This window comes from Budorcas taxicolor, chromosome X (assembly GCF_023091745.1).
Source record: "Budorcas taxicolor isolate Tak-1 chromosome X, Takin1.1, whole genome shotgun sequence".
NCBI classification, from domain to species: domain Eukaryota; kingdom Metazoa; phylum Chordata; class Mammalia; order Artiodactyla; family Bovidae; genus Budorcas; species Budorcas taxicolor.
This window is the reverse complement of record NC_068935.1, coordinates 91360395-91378765: the sequence shown is the minus strand read 5'-3', so window position 1 is coordinate 91378765 and position 18371 is coordinate 91360395. Positions and strand designations below refer to the sequence as shown.

General features: G+C 38.5%; 1 protein-coding gene across 7 annotated transcripts in view; it reads left to right on the top strand.

Moving 5' to 3' along the window:
• Positions 1 to 18371, top strand: part of HUWE1 (HECT, UBA and WWE domain containing E3 ubiquitin protein ligase 1) — a 152271-nt gene that overhangs the window by 84382 nt on the left and 49518 nt on the right. For 5 of the 7 annotated variants that reach the window (XM_052663677.1, XM_052663673.1, XM_052663678.1 and 2 more), the window contains 11 exons: positions 2107 to 2164; positions 3178 to 3354; positions 6770 to 7015; positions 8087 to 8220; positions 9204 to 9298; positions 11490 to 11681; positions 14169 to 14385; positions 14792 to 14914; positions 15716 to 15953; positions 16340 to 16570; positions 17814 to 17936. In XM_052663677.1, the coding sequence (XP_052519637.1) occupies positions 2107 to 2164; positions 3178 to 3354; positions 6770 to 7015; positions 8087 to 8220; positions 9204 to 9298; positions 11490 to 11681; positions 14169 to 14385; positions 14792 to 14914; positions 15716 to 15953; positions 16340 to 16570; positions 17814 to 17936 (1834 nt within the window). The remainder of the gene's footprint in view (positions 1 to 2106; positions 2165 to 3177; positions 3355 to 6769; positions 7016 to 8086; positions 8221 to 9203; positions 9299 to 11489; positions 11682 to 14168; positions 14386 to 14791; positions 14915 to 15715; positions 15954 to 16339; positions 16571 to 17813; positions 17937 to 18371) is intronic. The other 2 variants (XM_052663674.1, XM_052663676.1) reach the window with 2 other exon arrangements.

Genomic DNA, 18371 nt, shown 5'->3' with positions numbered 1-18371 from the left:
CATGGACTGCAGCCTACCAGGCTCCTCCGTCCTTGGGATTTTCCAGGCAAGAGTACTGGAGTGGGTTGCCATTGCCTTCTCTGTGTGGCACACTGGAAGGGCTCTTTTTGCCAAAGGTAGCGGTGTCTCCTCAGAAGTGGGAAGAAAGACCTGATTTTCCTACCCACCCATCCGCTCCCTCCCCACAAAAAGCCAAAACATGACATCTCTTGTCCTGTACCCGTGTACTATGACACTCAATTGGAATCCTCTACATCTGATTACGGGCTCCAGTATCCTAAATACACATGTAAAATTAAATTTGGGAATGTTTGTTTTGGAGAAAGGGGAGAAGCAGAAGTTTTTAGTTTGACAGTTAAGGTAAATTATTTCGTTCATTATAGGAATGCAGTCTTGCATTGTTTCAGAGATGCTCTGGGTCAAAGTTTTATATGAGTTTAGGATTTCCTTAAAACCAGTTAGTAGGGGAATTTCTGAGTTGATCATTTTTACTATTCCTATATGATGTCCTGAACCTGGAAGGCAAAAAGTTGACTATAGGGAGCAAAGTAGTTACTGAACAGGTTTGTTCTTGGAGTTTAAGAACCACTGTTGGTATGTTTTCTCTCTTGTTCTCTCCAGTTTCCATCTAGCAAGTGGAGAAAGTACCTAAGTCCCATTTCATGATAGTTACTTTGGCTGTTTACCCTTTTATTTGGCTTCTGCAAAGGGGCAGGTATCTCCCTGGGCTAGAGCGACACCTGTAATTCTTAGTTATAGAGATTCTCTCCCAAGAAGGTGCACTTAGACTGGGGTGGTGTATAATTGGTATAAGTAGCAGTGGTTCTGAGGAGGAGGTTTATAGTCAGAGAATGGTTTGCAGTCTTCCCAGGGAATCCTTTCACTCCTGGCATATATATAGGTCCTCCTCCCTTTGTACAAAGTTCTTCCCCAGATTCTTCATTGAGCATGTTCACAGCATCCTACCCAAGCTCTCTCTCTGGATATTTTAGCTCTAAAGCCATTCATCATGCCTCTCCACTCTCTTTGCCTAGTCTCCATTTTGCTGCCAAGTATCCTTATGCCTGGCAAATGTTTGTGCACATTTTATCTTGCTCAGAGGTGAAAATTACTAGTTTCTTGCCAATTTTTCTGCCTTCTCCCCCTACCTTTCCCTTCTTCTGTCTCTGCCCTTTTCTCCCAAAGGCCTATGTCCAAAATTTTCCTTATTTGCCTCAAGTTTTGTCCTTTCCTAGGGTTTATCTTTTAGTTAGATTTTGTTTTAGTTTGTGGGGTTTTTTCCACTCTGTTTATTTCTTCACAAAACCCAAGATGGGCTAAAGACTGCATTTTCTGCAGCTGTGGCATTATTGCAGCCTTCTTATCTTCAGTGCATCATTGAAGCATCTGAAGCAAAAGGACATCATCACAATCTGTGGATAGTTCTCTGGAACAATCTGTGGAAAAGGCGCCTTGGGTGTAGCCTCCATCTTGGACTAACTTCATCTGTTCTGGATGATTGATAAATCTAAGCATGGAATCTTGACTAAAATTAAATTCCATTTCCTGCTCTTTATAACTTTAAATTTGATGTGAGAACATGTTCAGATGTTTGTGTGTTTTTTTCTTTCTAGCACCTTTCTTCAAGCAAATATTTAAATAGTCTCTTAATTGACCTTGCTTATTTTTAAATATTTTCGTATTGATGAATTCCTCTTAGAGTAGTTTTCCTAATTTAGAAGTTTCTTTTGAGATACGTACAAATGCTGTGTTTGTGAAAGCTTGGTTTTTCCTTTTGTGCTCTCAACCTACTTAGGCTAGGAGACCTACCTTCAGAATTGATTTCACCTCTTTTCCTTTTTTTCTGGGCTGTATACTGAAGGATATGTCTTAACTGAGAGAAAAACCTAGAATCTCATTATTTCCTTTTCTTTGTTGGGAAGATCCCTTGGAGAAGGAAATGGCAATCCACTCCAGTACTATTGCCTGGAAAATCCCATGGACAGAGGAGCCTGGTAGGCTACAGTCCATGGGGTCGCAAAGAGTTGGACACGACTGAGAGACTTCACTTTCACTTTCACTGGTATTGTGAATTTCTGTGTAACTCACTCTTTTCTCCCTTAACAGGGTTGTTGGTACAGAGGAGCGTATTCCTATTCCCCTCATGGATTACATCCTTAATGTGGTAAGATTAATGGTAGGGCAAACTGATTAATGGTAGGGCAAACTGAGTAAAGATGTGTGTTTTTCTGGAAAATGTGTGGGGTTACCAGATAATCTGATGACTTAAAACTGGGGCCCTTAAACTTCAGAGCAGTGGGAAAAGATGTAGAAAACTTGTTCTGTGAGATTGATATGCCAAACTTAGCTAGCAATCCCTTTTTTGAAAAGTCCCAGTTTTCTATTCATCTCCCTTGGGAAACCAAACAGGAGGGCAGTGGGCTTTGTTAGGCCAATCTAGTATTATGTTCTTATGAATGTGTCCCAACATATTTTTTTCCCACTACTGGCCATTTTTCTCATTAACTTCTTTCTCTTTTACCAAAAAAAGAAAAATTTAATGTGGTGTTTTCTTTTAACTTCTGTGTGTCTCACAGGAAAATGAGTTTGAGTTTTCCCAGAATTATCTGTAAGGGGAAGCCCACTTAGCATTTGTTCTAGCCCAATAAGCACTTTGAGACAATGCGTCCAGAGATGGTTTCTCTTTTGGCTGTGTGTTTGTTGGCCATATTTTGCTTTCTTCCCCTTACAGAGTGCTTTGTTTGGTCTGAATCAGTGTTCCAGGATTCTAAGTTTCATGTGGATTATGAGCACATTTGAAGGAAAGTATCTATGATGTTTACTTCCAGGGAGAGGCAACACATTATCATGCAAGAAGCACTAAACAAGCAAATTAAGAGATTAAACCTGATTCTGTCACTAATTCATGGTGTGGCCATGTACAAGTCATTTAGCTTCTCTGTGCTCTCAAATTATGTGACTTTAGGTGTAGCTTGAAAAGATAGATTGGGAAGAAGTCGTAATTACTCTTTGTTTTCTGAATGTTTAGGTTTCATATAGTATGCCTATCCCTTTTTACCTGATTATCCTAGCAAATACTGATTTCATGACTATAAGATTACCCCTATCTTTATTCCAAGCTAGGATTTTAGTTCCAAGTGTCAGGCTCTAACTTCTTTTAAAATTTTCATTACCCAGATGAAATTTGTGGAATCTATTCTGAGCAACAATACAACTGATGACCACTGCCAGGAATTTGTGAATCAGAAAGGACTCTTGCCTTTGGTTACCATTTTGGGTCTTCCCAATCTGCCCATTGACTTTCCCACATCTGCAGCCTGTCAGGCTGTTGCAGGTGTCTGCAAATCCATATTGGTAAGAAGCATCTGACCAAATGTTTTCATTTCTTTTAGAAATCAATTTTGCAATACTTCTATATACGTGTTTTTACCATGGTCTCCCCTCCAACTAAAACATAATGAAGAAATTTGTGTTTATGTACTGCAAGTGGATTTTGTGACTAATAGTGTGCCATGTTATTTCTCATTGAAAAGTCAAGTGTTCTTCCTGAGTTTGGTATATAGTTCTAACATAAGAGTTTTTTGGAAGGGAAAATGTATCTCCAAGAAAGCTTTGGAGATGGGTTTTGACACAATCTTGTACTGTTTCACCATGTATTTTTTTTCCTTTGGCAGGCTTGATAGTTGTGTGTTTTAAGCATGGTTGATCTGTAGTTCATTGCTCGAATTTTGCCCGAAAAATGAAGTTGCTTTAAGTAGTGGTAAAATAGACATAACATGATAATTACCACTTTAGCCATTTCTAAGTGTATATAGTTTAATAGTGTTTAATACATCACATTGTTGTGAAAACCATCTCCAGAACTCTATTCATCTTGCAAAACTAAAACTACACTTTCAGCAGCTTTCAATTCCCTTCCCCCAATCAGACCCTGGTAACCACCATTCTACTTTCTGTCTTGAATTTTGACTATTCTAGGTATGTCATGTAATTTGAATTCATAAGGTATTTTTCTTTGTATAACTGATTTAATTTGCTTAGCATAATGTTCTCAAGATTCATCCATGTTGTAGCATATGTCATAATTTTCTTTTGCTTTTAAGGCTGAATAATAGTCCAGTGTATATATAAACTGCATTTTGTTATTGATAGACATTTTTAGTTGCTTCCCTTTATGAATGGTGCTGCTACAAACGTGGATGTGTCCTCCAGACTCTGTGTTTGTTTATATTGAAAACACTTAAGATCTACTCTCTTAATAAATTTCTGATATATAACATAGTATTTTTATATATTATATATATATATATAATTAGCTAATTATAGTTACCACATTATACATTAGATCCCCAGAATTTATTCATCTTAATAACTGAAAGTTTGTACCCTTTGACCAGCATCTCCACAACATCCCCCAGCCCCTGACAATCACCATTCTACTCTCTGGTTCTGAGTTAGACTTTAAAGTGAGATCATACCTGAGACACTGCTTTCAGTTTTTTGGTTATCTACCCAGATGTAGGATTTGCTAGATCATTTGGTAGTTCTGTTTTTAATTTTTTGAGAAACTATTATATTATCCACAGCAACTACACAATTTCACATTCCAACCAACAGATTCTCTGCATCCTCACCAACTCTTGTTATTTTATAGTTTTTTTGATACTAGCCAACCTAATGAGTATGGAATGAAATCTCATGGTTTTGATTTGCATTTCTCTGTTGTTTAGCAATGTTGAGCATCTTTTGTGTGTCTGTTGGCCACATGTCTTCTTTAGAAAAATGTCTGTTCAGGTCCTTTTCCCAAAACAGTACATTTTTCCGCAAAAAACAGTACATTTTATTTGACAACAGACTCCACAGTTTGTCTCATTTGTGACATATGTAGATGGCTTTAGATTATTTTTTGGTGGTCACCCATACTGAACAAGATTTTTCAGTCTTCAAAACAACCAAGACTCAAAGAGATGGTGCGTTTCACTTCAGTTCACAAGTGAACTGTGTCCTCCATTTATCGAATTATTTTTGGCGTAGATTTCCCTTTGAGTAAAAGGGTAGAGATGAAGCCACTCCCCAATCTCAAAGAAGTAGGGTGTTGCCGGCTGGTATTTTTCAGCAGGTTGGCACATCTGTGTATTTCTTGTCTAATTCTTCTCATTGGCCTGGAGCAGCTCTTCACATTTTCTCTAGATAGCCTAGCACTTTTTCCCCCCGGTTGCCTGATGGCTTCTTTCTCTCATAAGCCTAGAGCTTCTAAGGATAAGGCAGAGCCCATTTTTTAATTGGGTTTGTTTTTTGTTGAGTTACAGTTCTTAATATATTCTGGATATTAATTCCTTATCATAAATGATTTGTAGATTGTTTTCTCCCATTCCATGAGTTTCTTTTCACTGTGTTGATAGTGTCATTTGATGTGAAAAAAGGTTTTAATTTTGATGAAGTCCCAGTTTGGTTTTTGTGGGGCTTTTTGTTCTTTTGTTTTTGCTCTTTACTTTCATTGCACATGCTTTTGGTGTTTTACCTAAGAAATCACTGTTAAATTCAGTGTCATGCAGCTTTTGTCCTATGGCTTTGTCTAGGTGTTTTATAGTTTTAGCTCTTACATTTAGGTCTTTGATCTGTTTTGAGTTGTTTTTTTTATATGATATAAGGTAACAGTCAACTTCATTCTTTTGCATGTGGGTATCCAGTTTTCCCAACACTGTTTGTTGAAAAGATTATCCTTTCCCTATTACACCCTTGTCTTGGTAACCTTGTCAAAAATCATTTGACCATGTATGCAAGGGTTTATTTGAGAACTCTCTAATCATTGGTGTTGATGTCTGTCTTTATGCAAGTACTGCAGTGTAAGATAGTTATATCTATTTGGGATCCCTAGAGATCCTGTATGAATTTTAAGAGAGATTTTTTTGTTTATGAAAACAAAAACCATTGGGATTTTTATAGGAATTGGATTAAATCTTTGACATTTCTTTGTTAGCTGAGTTGTGCAATAAGTAATTTCTCCTAAAAATCAGAAATCCAATTTCTTGAGTACTTGGAAAGATCCATAATTGTGACATTTGCATTTAATATTTTATTTTGCTTTTCTCTTTGCAAATATTTAATTCAGTGCTATTCATAAGAGACAGGGGGAAGGGAGGCTGCTCCATGTTTATTGTACCTTTAAGATACCGTGAGGTTGGATAGATTTATTTAAAGCCATAGGAAAGGTACATAAGCTCTCCTATTTGAATGGTAAGTGATAGTGTTCACCGTCAAGATTTTCCTTCAGACTCAAAAAAAATTTACAAGGGCCGTATAATCCTTGAGTTGTCTCCAGAATAAGAAAATGCCTAGCTAATGCCTATCCTAGACTTGTCTCTCTTACTGTGGTAAGAAAAAAAAAACATTTGTAACAATGGTTCATTTCCATGCTTTGAAACCTTACCTAATATTGCTCCCTGTTGTGCAAAATTTGGAATTAATTTTACAGCATGGAGTCCTTACTATAACAGTATTCCAGTTTGGCCATCACAGTCATTTAAATTTGATTGACTTACCACATTTGAAAGCCTCTCATTTAAGAGAAGTGATGTGCTGCTCTAAAAGGAGGTGTTTAGGTATGTCATACGTGCATTCATATTTTGGCTCCACCATTTACCAGGTGAGAGACCATGGCCAGGTCTAAAATTTGTGAGTCTTATCTTCCACTTCTTTCATTGTGACTATTAAGATATATGCATATGAAGTTTATTGTACATTAATGCTTTAATTATTATTATTTCAGACACTGTCACATGAACCCAAAGTCCTCCAGGAAGGTCTCCTTCAGTTGGACTCCATTCTTTCTTCCTTGGAGCCGTTACACCGCCCAATAGAATCCCCCGGGGGCTCAGTGTTGTTGCGAGAACTGGCTTGTGCTGGCAATGTTGCTGATGCTACCCTCTCAGCTCAAGCCACACCTCTACTACATGCACTCACTGCTGCCCACGCTTACATCATGATGTTTGTTCATACTTGCAGGGTTGGACAGGTAAAAATTATCTTAAGGGTGAACATGTTGGTTTAAAGTCCGTAAAATACCTAGGGCATATACCTGGCATCTTAGTGTACTTAGAAGCAGTACTACCTAGGCTGACAGGTGAGTTCTTTTAGGTTGGGTGGGTGATTTAAGGTTTATGCTTCAAGTTGCTGTCTAGTTTCACTTTCCCTTAGTATTTTTTTAATTGGAAATAAGGTGACAATATAACTTGTTTCATGAACTGGACCTTCTTGAGAGTAAAAGAGATTGAGATAAATACAGGCATTAATAGATCTATAGCATTCATATAGGCCTTGGGGATGTATAATCACCCCTCTTAGCAAGCAAGCCTCAATTGGGTGCTCATCTGGCCTTATTACATCCTAATCTTTCTACAAATGCATGTAGACTTGATAATAAGATGGCAAGAAGGAAATTTGACCACAGAACTTTTTAAGTCAATGGTAATTAACAGATTACTAACGATTTCCTAAATATAAACCTCTATGTTTGCCCTCCATGTGAGGCTCCTCTTGTGCTTCCAGAAAGTTGAGGTTGTTTTTTGAGTGTTCACAGTTTTGCTACCTTTAGTTGTCAATCTAAAGATTAATGGTGCATTTTTAGCTGGCCTACTTCATGCTGTTGAACAGGAGTGTGTTATTTGAACAAATATAATTGGAAAGCACAATTATAAACTATCTAGAAAGTAATTAAATTATATAACAAAACTTTATGGGTTTATTTATTTATTGAAATAAATGGGAAATAACAAATCCCTTCTCCATCTAAAAAATTTGGAAACTGTCTGTGAATCTGTAAAACTGTTTCTTTGATTTAGAAAAATGGAGTTGCCTATGACTCCTGTTTTTCGTCTTACAAAAAAAACAATGAGGTCTTAAAGATAGATTGTAAATATTAAAAGAGAATACCTGTGATCTTCAGTGTGGAAATTTTGATGAAGCTGATAGCTCTGAGAATAATGAGGAAGGAAAAATAGAATCCCTTATTGTTTTAAATAGCTGAAAGTTAATTTTGATCGTTTAGAGGGCATCCCAAAGATCACCTTTTTCACTTTGGTTACAGAGTGAAATTCGTTCCATCTCCATAAACCAGTGGGGCTCTCAGTTGGGTCTGAGTGTTCTGAGCAAGCTGAGCCAGTTATACTGTTCCCTCGTATGGGAAAGCACTGTCCTCCTCTCCCTCTGTACCCCAAACAGGTAAGGGAATGAATGGTCATCTCTTTTATTATCTGTGTTGTCTTTCCCAACAGAGAAACTGAACTTAGTGAGCCTGGAGGATTGCTTTGGTTAAGGATAGAAAGGTAAAGAGTTCAGAGGCTTTCTTGTCTGTCTTAGTTCATTCAGGCTGCTATAACAAAATCCACAAATTAGGTTCTTATAAGCGATAGAAATTTATTGCTCAAGAGTTTTGGCGGCTAGAAGTCTGCGTGGTTAGGTGAGGGCTCTCTTCTACATTGTAGACTTCTCATTGTATCCTCACATGGTGGAAAGGACTATGAATCTCTGTGGAGCCTCTTTTTATAAGGGCTTTGTCCCATTCATGAGGATTCTACTCTTAAGCACCTATGAAAGGCTTGGGCTTCTCTGATGACTCAGATGGTAGAGAATCTGCCTGCAGTACAGGAGACCCAGGTTGGATCCGTGCGTCAGGAAGATCCCCCTAGAGAAAGGAATGGTTACCCACTCCAGTATTCTTGCCTGGATAATTCCATGGACAAAGGAGCCTGGCAGACTACTACATTCCATGGGGTCACAAAGAGTTGGACACAACTGAGTGACTAATATGCACAGAAACCTTACTACTAATACCATCATCTTGTGGGGCATTAGGATTTTAACATTTGAATTTTGAGGAGGCACAAGCATTTAACCAGTAGCATTGTCCTTCCCACTTACCAGCCAAAGGGCTTGCTTACAAATGTGTTGTGCATCTTTGATATGATATCCCAATTATGCTGTGTCAGCTTGGTGGGTGTTTACAATTTGGTCCTGTTGTTAGACAGGTCTAAAGAGTTGAGATAGAAACCAAACCTCAGGAATTCCATCATTGCAGATATTTTATTAGGTTAACTTACCTGCTTTAGGAAGGGAATGGTGTCAGTTAAGCAGGTCAGAGACCAAGCACAACATAAAAAATGAGTTATCAGAAGTTTTATTGCTCACTGTTTCTCTTCTTGCAGCTTGCCATCTGGGTGTGAATTTGGCCAGGCAGACATGCAGAAACTGGTTCCAAAGGATGAGAAGACAGGTACGACCCAGGGCGGAAAAAGATCAGGTAACTCCAAGAAACTTAAAATCCCAGCCATTGATTCTTTTTAAGTTCTGTCTCAGTGTCTTCATAGGTTTATTGTGAAAATTTAGTTAGCTCTATCATCTGTAGTCTTCAGGCTTTTTTCCATTCATTAATTAAGAAAAAATACATATCCACAATGATAAAAATTAGAAAACATAGTAGAAGAATAACTGATATTTATACCACAGAAAATATTTTGAAAATGTCTGGCTAATCTTTTTCCCTGAGGATATGTTTTATTAACATAGTTGTGATTGTCTTAGACGTATTTTGTAGATCTCTCTTCACTTAATATTAAGTGCTATGTAAAGGTACCATGAATTAACCATTCCCTATTAAGTTTCTAATGTAATGTTTTGAAAACTGAACATCTTTGTATATGTTTTTTTGCAAATGTTGAGGTTGATTCTTAGAAATTACTATAGGTTGAATGGAAAAAACTGAATTTTTAATTTTTATTAATTTAAATGTAACAAACTATTATTCTGTTCAGTTGTTGAAAGACTTTAAAGTTTGTTTGGAAAACTTGGGTGTATGAATTGGTTTTTTTCCCCTAGTAAATTGTATGAAATATAGATCAATTAAGGAAAATTTAATATCTGTATTAAGATGTACTATAAGTGTGAAATAGATACCTTGTATAAAAATGTATAATCTCATTAATTAACTTTTTAAGTGTTTAGTAGAAAATTTTAATTATCTATGTGGTTCACATTATATTTCTATTGCACAATGTCATTTTTGAAAATAGCTTTTATATTAAAATAAAAGTTCCAAATTGCAATAAGCAGAAATTATACAATTTGGACTTCCCTGGTGGCTCAGTGGTAAAGAATCCACCTGCCAATGCAGGAGACATGGATTCAATCCCTGATTTGGGAAGATTCCACATGCCGTTAAGCAACTGAGCCCATGCGCTACAGCTACTGAGCCCATGTGCTACAGCTACTGAAGTCTGCATGCTCTAGAGCTGGTGCACAGCAGCAAGAGAAGCCACTGCAGTAAGAATCTTGTTCTCCACAACTGAAGAAAAGCTTGCAACAGAGACCCACCAAGCGGAAAATAAATAAATTAGAAGAAGAAAAAGAATCATACAATCTTCTGACCCTAATGGAGCAAACCTAAAATTAATAAAAGCTGATTTTCTAGAAAGTTTTTTTCTCCTATACTCTGCATCAGGGAAAAAATAAATTTGATAAACTAAAGAAAAAGGTGAGACAGTTCTATAAATAAAAGCCTATTAACTATGCTTAAAAATTGTATTGAGATTACTAAAAATAGAGAAAATGCTAAGGAACTAATAAAGCAGACATAAGTTATGAAATAAGTAATGACATATGACAGCTAGTTATTGTATTGTGGGAGAATGGGACAGAATTAATAAGATATACACAAACTTCTGGCAAGGTTAATTTTGTAGAAATTTCTAACCAGAAGTTAGAATATCAAGTTTTGCCAAAGTGTACCAACTTTAACTCAAAAAATAATTTACTAAGAATCAGGAACAAAATTAGACTCTGGCAAAGAATTGCCTTGCATAACAATTTAGATATATTTTTTCCAGCAGTTTTTTCCACAAATTTAACAAGGATAACTCCATTTACACATAGAGTTTTTCCAGAATATTACAAAGAAAACTTGGTGATATGTTTTATAGATTGCCTAATGTTGATTCTTAGATCTAAGAGCACACATGACCACCCCAAAGAAGACACATCTCAAATTCATATACAAAAATCTTAAATTCTAGGAAATATATTTCTCCAGTAGTGATCTATGATGTCTGATTTGAGTTTATTAATGAGCTATAAAATTCTAGCAGGGTGTGTGCCTTGAGAGTGTGGGTCACCGTGCACATTGTATTTTGTGCAAAGTTTCTTAGTCCTGTAGTATGCTTACAGTCTTCCAGGGTAGCCCTGGGTAAAGACTTTCTAACATGCTCCCATTGGAAGATGGAAGTCAGTGTTACCTAGTTAGAAGGACTCCAAGGAAAGGAGCTTATCAGTACAGTTTTGTGTTTGTTTGTTTGTTTTTTCTTTTCAGATTTAGGAAGTTGTGGCCATTTAAAGAGTAACGAGCACTATAGGTAGCTCTCTCTTGGGACTCTTCAGAACAGGAAACCAGTTAAGTCCTTGCTTACCATGGTCTTATTGCTCCCCTCTTATGGCTACAGATGGGGAACAGGATGGAACCACTGGAAGTATGGATGCTTCTACCCAGGGCTTGTTGGAAGGCATTGGGCTTGATGGTGACACACTGGCTCCTATGGAGACAGACGAACCTACTGCTTCGGACTCTAAGGGCAAATCTAAAATCACACCTGCCATGGCTGCCAGAATCAAGCAAATCAAGCCATTGTTGTCAGGTGAGTGATTTTCTTCCTTCTATCTCTTTTAGAGCCAGGTATGGCTCTATTGTTTCCTTTTAAGGAAACTTTAAACTTGGTGGCTCGTTTTCAGGTATCTGCTGTGTGACAGGCTCTGTACTAACTGTGAGGGAGACAGAGATGAGACAGTGGCTTTCTGAAAGCCAAATCTCCCCCTCCTTTTCTTTCTACTCTTCTGCTACTGCAAATGACCTCTGATCCTACCATTTCCCTGAAATGTCTCACCAAGGTATCTAACCTCCCTATTGCTAAGTCCACTGGATACTCTTCAGTCTCCTCACTTTTCTGCAGCACAGTGGTTGACCTACCACCTCTTTCTCAAAATAGTCTTTTCTTGGCTTTTGTGATATTAAGCCCCCCTGCTTTCCTGTTACCTGTCTGACTACTGTATTCAAGGCTCCTCTTCCTTTCTCTGTCATTCACATGTAGCTGGCAAGTAATACAGTTGATGTGTGTTTTAATAGTTACTTTGCCACCTCTGTGGAAACTACAATAACATGATACAGGACTGCAGCCTACCAGGCTCCTCTGCCCATGGGGTTTTCCAGGCAAGAGTACTGGAGTGGGTTGCCATTGCCTTCTCCAAACATGATACAAGACCATATTAAAGATGTGCACTGGGGACCTCCCTGACGGTCCAGTGGTTGAGACTCCTTGCTTCCACTGTGGAGGGTGCAGGTTTGATCCCTGGTCAAGGAACTAGGATTCTGCATGCAGTGCAGTGCAGCCCCCCCCCCCCAAAAAAAAATGCACTGACATGTTTTCACCATCTTTCACCCCTTAATTTTTGGGGAACCTATTTTGTATGCCTACACCAATTTTGTATGTTTGCCACTTTCTGACCTCTTACTGTGAAGGAAAATGAGAACAACTTGGAATTGGGAGCTCTGCCCAAAGGAAAGCAAAACATGGCCTTTGGTGCTTCCATTTGTTATTTTAAACCCTGTTGAATTTTACATTCCATTCTAATTTGCTTAATTCTACTCCTTTGTTTTAATTTGAAAGTCTACTTCTACTTTCCCCAAATTGAAGGAAAATTGACCACCCAAGAAGATGCTGATGTTTACCTCTCCTTTCTTTGTTACACCTCTGAAACCTTTGAACATTCTGGGGTTTCTGTGTGGGCCCAGCCCATGCTTTTGATGTCTGTTTCTGTGTGCTTACTGGCCGTTTGTTTTTCTCTTTTATCCTTGCTGACTACTTTTGAGCCACTTTGCTGTCTATTCACTTGAAAGCAGTGGTGGAAAAGTAAAAATTTAATGTTTACATACATTAGGCTTTCAAAGTCTGGGCACACCCAACCTCCAGTCAGGTAGTGCAAGTATCTGTAGCCTATTCCCTCATTATAATTGGAAGATCCTAATGTAGTTCGATTGGAAAAGGCAATGGCACCCCACTCCAGTACTCCTGCCTGGAAAATCCCATGGACGGAGGAGCCTGGAAGGCTGCCGTCCATGGGGTCGCTGAGGGTCCGACATGACTGAGTGATTTCACTTTCGCTTTCGCTTTCATGCATTGGAGAAGGAAATGGCAACCCACTCCAGCGTTCTTGCCTGGAGAATCCCAGGGATGGGGGAGCCTGGTGGGCTGCCGTCTGTGGGGTCACACAGAGTCGGACACGACTGAAGTGACTTAGCAGTAATGTGGTTCGATTAGGAAGAAGAAGGGCTTGTTCCTTTCTTAAGCTTTATATCTCAGAACTTACTGAGTTTGGGAGGGAGGGTATGATATGTGGCGCCAATTCAAGTAGAGCCAATTTTTTCACAGTGGGTTCATATGTTGTTTAGTTGCTAACTTGTGTTCAACTCTTCTGCAACCCCATCCAGTGTCCTTTGTCCATGGGATTTCCCAGGCAATAGTACTGGAGTGGGTTGCCATTTCCTTCTCCAGGAGATCTTCCCAACCCAGGAATCGAACCCACTTCTCCTGCCTTGACAAGCAGATTCTTTAGTACTGAACCACCAGAGAAGCCTGGGTTCATGTGCTCTGATTAAGAGATGTGCTCTGATTCAGACCTAGTCTTATCTCTGGATTCTGATGAAATGTTTATTTCAGAAATACTGTGACAGCATTTTCATTTGTGATTTTAAGAGTAATAAATATTCACTATATAAAAGGTACAGAGAAATGTTTTAAGAAAAATACCCATGTTTAGATATTTTTTTCTTTTTCTATACATCTCCTTTTACATGTTTTATTTGGATTCTGCCTTTTTGGTTCAGCAATATATACCGAAAAGCCTCCTACAAAGATGACAATTTGAAATACTTGTAATCTATGTAATACCGTATTAGATTTTTATAAGAAGGCCACTTTTTATATATGTAGAGACAAGTCCAGGTATTTCATAGAATATTATGTGGGAGGAAGTAGTCAGTCATTAAAATGTATTAACAGTAATATATCTGTTATAATGAAACCATTCTGGAAACACTGTACAGCCTTATTCTGACTTTTGGGTTCCAGCTTCCTCTAGATTAGGCAGAGCACTGGCTGAGCTGTTCGGACTCCTTGTTAAACTTTGTGTGGGGTCTCCTGTCCGCCAGAGAAGAAGCCATCATGCTGCCAGCACCACCACAGCACCAACACCTGCTGCTCGATCAACGGCCTCAGCCCTCACTAAGCTCCTCACAAAAGGCTTATCATGGCAGCCTCCACCATATACACCTACTCCACGCTTCAGGTGAGGTTCTGCTTAAGATGCAAAATCTAATTGGTTCCTTCTCTACTTGAATGCAGAGTGAATCACTGAATTAGAGGACTTAGAGGTCCCTTGTTTTACCCTAAATGTGTACCCCAAATACAGTGTAAGGTACTTGTCTTGGTTCTACCTACTCTAAAATACAGAGATTTTTAAAAGTATTTATAATCAGACTGCATTTCAGTAACCTTGTGTTTAGTAGTAGGTGGAAACTGTCATCCTTTTTTGCCTTAGAAATTTAATATCCAAACTAGTCACCCACTTGCATTCTAGTCAGTCAGTCACTTCAGTGCAGTATTAAATTTTACTCTTGGCTTCTATTTGAATTTCCCATTGTTTTTCTGGCTGCCCTAGAAAAGGTTAAATTTTTGCTTTTTCCCTCTTCCAGGCTGACCTTCTTCATCTGTTCAGTTGGTTTTACATCCCCAATGCTGTTTGATGAGAGGAAGTATCCCTACCACCTCATGCTGCAGAAATTTCTCTGCTCTGGAGGCCACAATGCCCTTTTTGAGTAAGGATCATGTTGCTTTACAGAGAAACATTGTTTGGAGTTTGGTCTTTTCTATTTGCCTTAGCAGCCCACAACTTTCTAAGCCACCTATCCTATGATGATGGGATTCATAGAGATAGCCATTGGTTGTACCCTTTCATGGTTTAGAAACTAGTTGTATTTATGTCCATCTTCCTGGAGGGTAGGATTCAGCCTGTCCTTGGGCTGTCTTATAACAGTCTCTGTTTTTCTTCATTTGGATTGCCATGTCTTATACATATTTTTCTAATAGACTTATCCTTTCCTACTATTTCTTTGAATATGATAATTTTTCTGCTGCTTTTGGTCAGAAGATTCGAAGTTTCACTTTGGTTTGTTGTTGTTGTTGTTGTAGCTTTAAAAATACGGCTGGAAATGGTATTAATTTTACCCTAAATATGTGTAACAAATTATCACTTTGTCCACCTTAAACTTATATATGTTATATGTCAATAATATATCAATAAGGCTGGAATAAAAACCCAAATAAAAGGTAAAGTGCTATATTCAGCATCTTGTAATAATAATTATTGGAAAGAATATGAAAAAGAATACATATATAACTGAATCATGTTGCTGTTTACCAGAAACTGACACAACATTGTAAATCAACTATCCTACAATTTTTTGAAAAGGGTAAAGCTAATAAATGTTGGACAGACTAGAAGCAGTATCTCCAAGAAGAGGAACTGGGAAGCTTTTGAATATGTCCCTGTCTTTCTCCCCACCCCCAATCTAAAATTCTAACATTCCATCTTCACATTTTCTCTTATTTGAATTTAGAACATTCAATTGGGCTCTGTCTATGGGAGGAAAAGTTCCTGTTGCTGAGGGATTAGAACATTCAGACTTACCTGATGGCACAGGAGAATTCCTAGATGCCTGGCTAATGCTGGTGGAGAAGATGGTAAATCCCACCACGGTGCTTGAATCTCCACATTCACTGCCTGCCAAATTGCCTGGAGGTGTTCAGAACTTTCCACAGTTCAGTGCCCTCCGCTTCCTTGTGGTAACTCAGAAGGTGAGTATTCAGCATCCTAAAACCAGGAGTAATTTCTCATGCCAGCTAGGTAGCTCCCACTCTCTTTTGTCCTCCTTCGTGAAATAATTTGACTGGTGGAGAACCAGTGGATCCTACTCCCAGATAGGGCTGCCTTGCATAATGGATTGCAGACCACTTGAAAATTTTCTGTGGTGTAAACCTTTGAACTGTAAACTCCAGATTGCAACTTCTAGGTTGGGTTTAATGCCCCTTCTCTGTGCTTCCTTGGACCCCCTCAGTACTGCCTGAAATTTTGTTGTTGGCATTGATTGTGGAAGAACCATCTCACAGATCTTTGACGTACTTTTCCTGGGTTTTGAATTGAGACAAAATGGTCTTCACATAGCTTTTCAAATGAATTACAGGCAGCGTTTACTTGCATCAAGAACCTGTGGAATCGGAAACCTTTGAAAGTGTATGGTGGGCGAATGGCTGAGTCCATGCTAGCCATCCTGTGTCACATCCTCCGAGGGGAACCTGTGATTCGAGAGAGACTGAGCAAAGAAAAGGAGGGATCTCGAGGAGAAGAGGATACAGGACAAGAAGAAGGTGGCTCTCGCCGGGAACCTCAAGTCAACCAGCAACAACTACAACAGGTGGGATTCTGACCTCACACTCCAGGGCCCAGACTTTGCACCTGAGAGTGTGTGGTCTGTGGGGTTTCTAAGTTTCTAAATGCCTGGTCTTATTAGGAGATAGGTTTAAATTTGCTCTCTTTCTTACTTTTTCTCCCAAGAAAGCTGAAGTGTCGTTTCAGTACTCCTAATAGGTAAAAGATCTGTGTCCTCCCAAGCATCTTGTTTAGTATTGGAATTCTTTTACGTATTCTCAGTAGACTGTGGCTGCCATGTTCTTCGGAGGCAAACTGTCCTCAGCTACTTTCTGATGGATCTGTAAAAAGAAGAGACATTGTGACCCAAATTTATTTTCCAATAAGAGCTTTTGGAAACCTTACTCACCTATAAGACTGTTTTCATTTTTTAAATTTAAAATAGTTGGAGGCTAGAAGTGGGGGAGGGGATGCACCTTATGATCCTGACATTTCAATCTCAAACAGCATTTTATCTAGAGTCCTGTTCAAACGTCTTCTGTATGTACATGCCACATTTTTATTATAATAGTTAAGTGTTCACTTTAAGAAAACTTAGAAATATACCAAAATACTTTCTAAAGGCATTCATAATGTCGCCACACAAGATAATCATTGTATCCTTATTTTCATCACTTAATTCTGTGCCTCATTTTTACCTAGCAGCATCATAAAGAATGTAGACTTATACTGCTGTCTTTAAGAAACTAGGTCTTTTTTACTTCTTAATCATTCTTATATTGCTGGATATGTTGATTTTCTTATTGTTTGGTGTTGTAAAGCTGTGGTGTATAGCTTCATTCTCTACAAATCTTTCTATGCATCTCATGATTATTTCCTAGTTGTAGGTTTCCTGGGTCAGTTTTTCAGGCTCTTGTTCTGTTGCCAGTCTGTCTTCAAGAAAAGTGGGACCAAGTTTTGCTTCTATGTGTGAGTCTCAGTCTTAGAATAATCTTGCTAAGGAAGATGACCATCTAGCTGAATTTTCTTGAAGGATGGAATTGGGAAGCACTTTGACTCCTTGGGTCATTATGTAGCTCTGTTTAAATGGTATGGAAGCACCATGCAGAAAGGATCATTCATGTTATCTAACTGACTTAGCTTTATAAATATTCTCAGTTCATATGAAGTTAGAAAAACTTGTCTCCATCTTAAAAGGATTCCTCTTTTTTTTTTTTTTTATTTTTTTTACAATGTGTTTGGATTTCTCTCTTACCATGGTTCTTTGAGATCCTGCATTCTTTTTGTAGCTCATGGACATGGGCTTCACAAGGGAACATGCCATGGAGGCCCTGTTGAACACCAGCACCATGGAGCAGGCCACAGAGTACCTTCTAACCCACCCTCCCCCGATCATGGGAGGAGTTGTTCGGGTGAGTTGGCTCAGGGGCTCTGATCTCTCAGGGTGTTGGTATGGCTGCTAATGTGCTTTACTTCTCCATGCCAATATTTTCTTTACACGCTAACTCTTACAGCTCTAGAATATAAGGAGCCAGAAGCTTTCTCTCTCTTACTCAGGCAAATTTTCCTGGACTTTGCAAAAGAACTCTTAAATTATACATAGGCAGAAAGTAATAGGAGAGGCTCTCTTTTCTGAAATGCCAAATAGGTGGTCACATTGAAGATCCTTTCCTATTTAATTTTGTGGTTTTTCCCTCTTGTTCTCGTGGTGACCAGGTAAGCCTAATTGAATTTGATTCTACAGAGCAGCATTCAGAGCCCTCTCTGTTCTTCTCTAAAGTTTGAGCCCAGGATGTCTTGATTCCTTATGATTGGGGTATGTGTAGTTGCTGGATTTTCTTTTGTTG